Source organism: Primulina tabacum, chromosome 6 (genome assembly GCF_025594145.1).
Source record: "Primulina tabacum isolate GXHZ01 chromosome 6, ASM2559414v2, whole genome shotgun sequence".
Lineage (NCBI taxonomy): Eukaryota > Viridiplantae > Streptophyta > Magnoliopsida > Lamiales > Gesneriaceae > Primulina > Primulina tabacum.
The window spans coordinates 12350035-12358458 of NC_134555.1; the positions used below are offsets into that span (position 1 = coordinate 12350035).

At 40.1% G+C, this 8424-nt stretch overlaps 1 protein-coding gene across 1 annotated transcript; it reads left to right on the forward strand.

The window, feature by feature from the left end:
- The first annotated feature begins 561 nt into the window (after nucleotides 1-561).
- Nucleotides 562-1672, forward strand: LOC142550053 (vacuolar sorting protein 18-like). The gene is made up of 4 exons (XM_075659295.1): nucleotides 562-784; nucleotides 1020-1176; nucleotides 1264-1329; nucleotides 1427-1672. The coding sequence occupies exons 1-4, from the start codon at nucleotides 774-776 to the stop codon at nucleotides 1670-1672; spliced, it is 480 nt and encodes a 159-aa protein (XP_075515410.1). The 5' UTR covers nucleotides 562-773.
- Nucleotides 1673-8424: the final 6752 nt, after the last annotated feature.

Consider the following 8424-nt stretch of genomic DNA (forward strand, 5'->3'; position numbering starts at 1 on the left):
TTCTTTAAAATGGTGAACAGTCTAGTTATATAATGAGTCACATGCTTTGAATCCAATTAATAATCTTCTATTTCTTTCTCTAGAAAAAATCATGGAACACAAGGTTCTACCTTCTTTTTTGAATCTAAAAGTAAGGCTTCTATCTGCTTGATCTAGGATGATGAAAGCACTCTTCTGCGGTTCCTGCAATGCAAGTTTCGAAAAGAGAATCCCAATTCCCCTGAATTCTTCTATGATCCAAAATATGCCTTGCGTCTTTGCCTCAAGGAAAAACGGATGCGTGCTTGTGTCCATATATACAGTATGATGTTTATGCACGAAGAAGCAGTTGCTCTTGCTTTTTGTAGGTTGGATCGCAGACCTTTTAATTATGTTCAAATTTTATTTTAATTAATCAAGATATAATAATCAAGTCTCTTATTCAATAAACAATTATGGAATTTAAATGAGTTGTAACTCCAAAAATTTATTATTTGTCCGTGCATGCAGCATGTGTGAATGCATATAACTTATTTACTGCGTATGCATCGTTATTCGTGAATTAGTTCTGATTTAGGTTGATGTCGAGCTTGCCATGGCTGAAGCCGATAAAGTTGAAGATGATGAAGACTTGAGGAAGAAACTTTGGCTTATGGATGCTAAGCATGTCATTGAACAAGAGAAGGGGACGAAGCAGGAGAATATAAGAAAGGCAATAGCATTTCTCAAGGAAACTGATGGACTTCTAAAGATCGAAGATATCTTATCCTTTTTCCCAGATTTTGCATTGATTGATGATTTCAAGGTAAGTTACCATGTTTGGATTTCTCATTCGAATATTTTATCAGATGGCCTTTGCCAGATTTTGGTAATTTGTTTTTGCAAACTCAACTCCTAGCATGCAACTTAGTCCCATCGTTTTCATCAATCTCGACGATTCAAATCAAAGCCAACAAATCAAAGCTGAAACCCATTGCTTTACTTATCAACGGTTCGCTCTCAATTGCTCATGGCTTGACGATCTTATAAAACATTTGTAGGAGGCGATCTGCACATCACTCGAAGATTACAATGAGCAAATCGAAAAAACTCAAACAAGAGATGAATGATGCTACTCATGGTGCTGACAACATAAGGAATGATATTGGTGCCCTTGCACAAAGATATGTTGTAATTAAGCGGAATGAAGAATGTGGGGTAATGATGTATTGGTATTTGTGTTCCTGAACTTTTAGTAAACTTTATACACAAGTCTAGGTAAATTGGCATGGCGTCATACTGAAGGTGCCCTTGGCTGTGTTTAGCTCACATGGAAATAATCGTGCAGACACGAACTTCTCATTTGTCTGTGTTACATGTTTTCATCTTGTTCCATAAGTTCGTAAATTTTAAATAATTGTTCCCCATTTCAAGATTCATATTTTCACTCTCATTTGGTGTTTAATAGGTTTGCCGAAAGAAAATATTAGATGCATCTAGTGACTATTGGATGGCCAGGGCTTATACTTCAGTTGGATCGATGGCACCTTTTTATGTCTTTCCTTGTGGACATTCCTTTCATTCGCATTGTTTGATTGCCCATGTCACTAAATGCACTACTGAAACCCAAGTAAGTTCCGGAATATGGTCACTCCTTCTTCTATACCTCGTGTTTAATAAATACCGTTGTTTTAAAGGTCTATGTGGCGTTTAGAATGATTACAAAATTTATTTAATTTGTTTGACCCGAGCTCACTATACTTTTGAGTAATGAGAGAAATTTCCCTGTAAACCGAACTTGTGCAAAGTTGAGTATGTAGGAATCTAGATTTGAAATCTGAAATTGGAATAGACATGTTATGGGTATTGGCTGTCGTTTATTAGATGAATGAGTTTTTGTAACATGTTAAAAAATTTTGATTAAGATGTATAAATAACGTTCAAATAAGGATAATAATCTTCTACCGTCATTGAGTCCTTTTCATCATCACATTCTATATCTTGTACAAGTGAAATTGTTATTAACCAAAAAAAAAAAAATAGAAAAATATATTTAGAAAATCATATATTATTTTTTCTATTAAAATTTTACAAAATAAATAAACATCTTTCAAAAATTCAAAATTATCTTAATCTATTAGATAATTGAATTTAAATTAGATAATGTGAGAATTTTGATTACGTAATTAAAACACAAATACAAACTCAATTGACAGCGAGTAATATATTTAATATGCGAAAAAAAATTATTACAAATTTTGAAAAATTCGTCAAATACGACATTTGTTGGCCATTATATACTTCACATATTACAATTTTGAGACAGTTAAGATTTGTAACTCTTGAAACAACGACGAACAATTAAATATCAAATAAACATAATTAATCAAGAATTTCGATTTTCTCCAAGCCCTTTTACTAGGTTGAGCATGTTTTGATATAGTTTTTCGTATCAAATTATTGACTCTAGAGAGAATTGTCTCAACCAAAATTAATGAATTTTTTTCCATTCATTCTTTTCAAGGATCAGTCGAGGTTCTTGTCTGCTCATGGATTCAACAACAGTTCGAAATTTCAATACTACGGTATAGGTCTGGGATAATCCTTTGCCCCAGTTATTTGTTTTCGATTAGAGCATAAACAAAAGAGAACTTTTTGTCGTTGGTGGTTGACTCGGATAAATGTAGTAATTCGAGAAATGTGAGTATCCTATAGTTAGAGAGTATACATCAAATAATAAATATTAATATATGTATAATTTAAGAGATGTCAATTGAAACGTCTACTGGTTCAAAAGTGCGGAAATAAATTTTTTTTATGAAGCTCACATTTTGAAAATAAGCATTTGAATAAATTTCATACATGCAGTCCTACTAAAAATATCATTTAAAAATAATCGTAAGTAATTACCAATAAAATATCACGGAAAATAAGCGCGTAAAAATCCTAAAATTCAACAGTGAAAACAATAGCGTATAAAATACTCATATCTTCAATATCATAAAATCATAAATGTGGGGAAAAACATGAGGTCCTCGGGTCGTGTCGCCCATCGGATCTGCCTACTCAGAGTTCAGCTGTAGAACCCGTAAATCAGTCTACGTATAAGCCATGCATAATTCTAGATTTTTAAAATTTAATTGACTTCATTGCATGATTATTTTAAAGGCATTTCTTTGAAGTTAATTATTTTATTATTTCATGCAGTAGTTTGATTTTTCAGTTATTTCAGTGAGGCCGGACTGGAGTTGGAGCTTTGAGATAGAATTTAAGATTCGAGAAATATTTCCAAAAGTTAATTTAACTAGCAAGTAAGTTCATTTAAGTTAAAAAGGATGTTTTGAAGATTTAATTTAATTACTTGAGGTGATTAAGAAATAAGCTCATTTAAGTTACTTAATTAAGGGATTAATTCACTAAATTAATTAAAGATTAGTGAGGCTTTTAAGGGTTATAAATTTACTAGCTAGAAAACATTTTTCTCCATTTATTAGATGAATTTTCGGCCCCTTAGATGATTAAGCATTGATATGCCAACTCAACACCTTTGACCCTTTCTTTGTATTTAATTAGTAGGATAATTCTTTTATTTTTGGGAGCACCATTTAATTAATGATCAACCTTATCCTCACCTAGTCTAGATGGTAATTGATCGGTCACCTCACCCCAACATGCACCAACAAATCATTTGATATCAAACTAGAATTCAAAATTCAAAAGGTGAAGACTTGGTCTTGAGTTATCCCCTATATCTTGCACTCACTTCCCTCACTCTCCTAACCATCATTCTCCCTCCCCCATGACCGAAATTCAGAGCTTACAGAGTAGAAAAATCGTGACCCTCATAGCCTAGAACAAGAGTGAAAGTCGAGAGCAAGAAAAGAAAAGGAGAGAAGCGCTCCACCTCCTCCGCGCCGAGTCGTCGTATTCTTTTCGTTTTTATTTCAAACGAAAACCAAGGCATGTCTAGATTCTTTCAAACCTCAATCAAGTCCTATTATCAATTATTTTCATTGCATGATCATGATTTCTTTGGCCATAAACCGAAACACACCAAGAAATTTCAGAAAAATATAACATGCAGATTTTCGGTTTCCATGACAAGCTTCACGGGTTCTCTTGTTTTGACGTTTCAGGTGGATGGCTCGACTCCAGGCTCCCAAGGCGGCTCCTAGACATGTAATAGGATGCATTAGGACCATGTTGGTCTATTCATTCAGTCCCCATGCTTGCTGGAAAAACCGAAATCACAGCAAGCTCCCCATAGGTGCAGAGTTGTGTTCGAAAATTCAGTTTTGTTGTCCAAGGGTAAGGATCTGATCATGGCTGCCCTAGGGGCCTATAGCCCTGGTTGGATCACTCCCCTAGCATGTCTAAGACGTGACTAAGTCGCCCTTTTGGTGGCTTGGTCCATGGCTCATCTTTTTTTACATAAAACATCAAGAACAGCCCCCTCCCCTCTCGGCCCCTTCGGTTTTGACAGCACATGTACTTCGAGTTGGTTGGTTCGGTGTGGATCTTGGTTGGCCTATGGTCCTTAGCCACGGTTCATAACATGCCCCTAGATGTCTAGATCGTGCCATGGTCAATCAAATGGCCACTGGAACGACACGAGACAGCAATCAAAACAAAACAATACACACGCACGCATGAGGGCCCTCGGTAAGAACTTTCGGGTGGTTGCTGGAATGAGGCGAATTGTGGCTGGCCTAGGGCCCTTATCCATAGTTCAAATCATTCCTTGGGACGTTGTGGAGAGGCTTTGGTCGGTGGTTCAAGCCCCAATGGCCAAAAGTCTCGCAAACGACGCGATGCAAGCAAGGTTGCAGCTGCTGGAAATTTACAGCAAGTTGCTATGTAGGTTCGGAGGCTCGTTTGAGTTCTTGGTTGGCTTTTAGCCTGTAGCCTTGGACTGTACAGTGCCTCATCAAGTTAGGAAGGTCGTGTTTTTGACCGTTTGTGATTCGGATCATTTTTGAGGTCGTACGAGAATTTACGGTGCGATGTGCCAAATTGACTCTCGAAAGAGCGTTTCTTGTTTTGGCCTCCACCATTTCACCTAGATTTCGACCCTCATCATTTTAGGAGCATTAGTTCATAATTTTAAGCGTATTTTAATCATGACTATACGTCGGTTCAGTGTTGGTTCGGGTTGGTTCGGAGTCATGATTAAATACGAAGTCGGTAGACGTAATTGTCGCATTTTCAAACGTAAATTGCATGGTTGGTCAAGTTTAAGCTATTGCATATTTTTCATGACAGTTAGGTTACAGCGAGCCTGGGGACGATCCAATCCAATCCAGTTGGTAAAATTACAGGATTTTTTTTCATTATGCCAGTTAATTATATTACGTGCATGAAAAATAGAAAATACTTATTTTTGAGATTTATGCGATATGGCTTGTGGTCAATTCACTATTATGGGAGCATTATTTTATACGGTCGCCAGTGACCGATCAGTTCAGTTTGGTACCACCCGGTCGTCAGTGACCGGCCAGCTCAGTTCAGTTTTATACTCCCCGGTAGCCAGTTACCGATCAGTTCAGTTCAGTGCAGAGGCCACAGGCGTAGACCATAATCTCAACAGAAAATTTTTACCAGTTATTTCAGTACAGGGCTCCAAGGAGCAAACATTTTTACTATGATTTCAGTTCAGTTATGCACGTATTATAATTGCTCAGTACAAGTTATTTTCAGTATGCCTCATGACATGATATTTTATCCCATGCACATTTTACTTCAGTATTTACTCGTTACCTACGATATTTGCATGCTGAGTCTTTAGGCTCACTAGACTTGATTGTTGTAGGTACTGATGAGGCCAGGGCAGAGGGCGGGGACCAGTGAGCCAGCTTGGATCGGCAGTAGTGGCACCCGAGGACCTCAGTTTCAGCACTTGCCATTTTTTATGCTCAAACATTTTATGAGCTGTTGAATATTTTTAAATTGTTATTTTCGGCAAACTTTAGTTTCTTCCGCTGCTATATTTTTTTAAAACATTGTACTTGATTCATCAGTTGATTTTATGGTTGAGGCACTCCATTTATTATAAAAGAAAAATTTTTAATTTTCCGCAAATTTTCAAGCAAGGATTTTCGGGCCTCGACAGTTGGTATCAGAGCGGTGGTTCTGTATAGGGTTACACTACTACTGACCACGAGAAGCTCACGAAGCCATGCCTTCGGTCTGTAAGTTTTACAGTTCAGCATTTTATTTAAAGCATGAATTATTTTGTCAGCATGCTTCTATGAAATAATTTCGACCAGATTTTCAGCATTTCAGTATTCATTTAAAATAAATTATGGAATTATGCATGTTAGTTACGTATGAGTTATGTTGGAACAGTATGCCCCCTAGACGTCAAGTAGGACGCCCGAGAGGTAGTGGCGAGCACCGTCGCGAGGACAATGACGATCAGAGACAAGAGAGGCAGACACCTCCTCCTCCTCCACCTCCACCACCGCCCCCACCTGACATGAGTGCCTAGATGCTAGCTGGGATGACGCAGTTCTTCGCACAGTTTGCGGGGAACAATGCTGTGGTGACTAGGCCGACATGGCCAGAGGCTGTTTACGAGCGATTCATGAAGATGCGTCCAAAGGAGTTTTCTTGGACGTCTGACCCCATGATTGCCGAGGGATGGATCAAATCCCTCGAGGTTATCTTCGAGTTCATGGAGCTGGGAGACGCAGACCGAGTCCGTTGTGCCACCTATCTGTTCAGTGGAGATGCCCGCTTATGGTGGGAAGGAGCGTCAGTAGCCCTGACCTTGGCTACACTGTCATGGACACGCTTCACGGAGGTTTTCTACTCCAAATATTTTGCAGAGGAAGTGCGCACCAGGTTGACCACTGAGTTCATGAGCCTGAGACAGGGAGACATGACGGTTATGGAGTTCATCCGTAAGTTCGAGAGGGGCTGTCATTTTGTGCCCCTGATCGCGAATGATGCCAAAGCCAAGTTGATGCATTTCCTGGTGGGTCTACGGCCGATCTTGCGCCGGGATGTTAGGGTGTCTGACCCTGCTACTTATGAGATTGCTGTCTCCAAAGCCCAAGCCGCAGAGCAGGATCTGCGGGATATCGAGAGGGATCGCCAGGGCAAGCGCCCAGTCCAGGTACCACACCGCCCTCCTCCTCATCAGCATCAGCAGCAGAACAAGAGGCCTTTTCATGGACCGCCTAGAAACAGAGGCCAGCAGCAGCAGCAGCAGCGGGGACGCCCAGCCCCGAGGACTTATGAGCACCCAGTCTGTCCCAAGTGCTCACGCCGCCATCCTGGAGCATGTATGTCTGGCTCAGGAAAGTGTTTTAAGTGTGGCAGTCCAGACCACATGTTGCTGCAGTGCCCTCAGAGGAATCTGCCTACCCAAGGCAGAGTTTTTGCTCTCCATGCCGCGGAAACCAACCCGGAGACTATGTTGTTGACAGGTACCTTTAAACTTTAAGTTGTTATTTGAAATTCCGTGTTTTGGGAATAAGGATTAATATTGAACTTAGAACTGTGATAGGATTGCATGCTCTACTTAGTAGTATTTTGGAGATTTAAGTTAGAAGAACTTTGACCATTGCATGTCTATAAATTTAGTTCTTGTAGCTACTGGATTCAACTTAGAGCTCCGCTCTTTCAGGGAGAATTTTTATATCTGGTTCCGCTACCAAGGCCTTGATAGATTCAGGGGCCACTCACTCGTTTATTTCGGAGGTCTTTGCAAACTTTCTCAAGATCCAGACCATTGGGCTAGATACAGCCTTTTCAGTAGTGTTGCCGTCAGGCGAGGAGATGGCAGCCACCAATGTTATCCGAGATATAGACCTTGAGCTGCGCGGTAATCTTGTTTATGCGGATCTGATTGTGCTACCGATGCCGGAATTTGACATTATCCTAGGGATGGACTGGCTATTGAGGAACAGAGTGTTGATAGACTTCCAGCGGAGATCTGTTCTTGTCCGACCGCCTGGAATGGAGCAGTTCTTATTTGAGCCGGACATGTACTTTCCTTTACCGCGCATTATTCCTTATGTTCAGGCCAGGAAGCTCATGCATAGAGGGTGTCGGGCATTTCTAGCGACCTTTTTATCTGTCCCCGAGGAACCCAGCCAGTCAGCCTCAGATGTTCAGATTGTCAGAGATTTTTTAGACGTTTTTCCCGAAGACGTCTCTGGTATGCCACCCGAGAGAGAGGTGGAGTTTTCCATTGAGCTTATGCCAGGTACGGCTCCAATATCCAAAGCGCCGTACCGACTAGCACCGACAGAGATGGCAGAGCTTAAGAAGCAGATACAGGAACTTCTGGACAAGGAGTTCATTCGCCCTAGCTTCTCACCTTGGGGCGCGCCAGTCTTAATTGTTAAGAAAAAGGATGGCTCTATGAGACTTTGTATTGACTATCGGGAGTTGAACAGGGTTACAGTGAAGAATAAATACCCACTTCCGAGGATTGAGGATCTGTTTGACCAGTTGCAG

Excerpts from the sequence above, each read along its gene's own strand:
- LOC142550053 (XM_075659295.1), top strand. Across the intron at positions 1,177-1,263 it reads AGCGGAATGAAGAATGTGGG|GTGCCCTTGGCTGTGTTTAG; the intron begins GTAATGATGTAT and ends GTCATACTGAAG. Across the intron at positions 1,330-1,426 it reads CGAACTTCTCATTTGTCTGT|GTTTGCCGAAAGAAAATATT; the intron begins GTTACATGTTTT and ends GGTGTTTAATAG.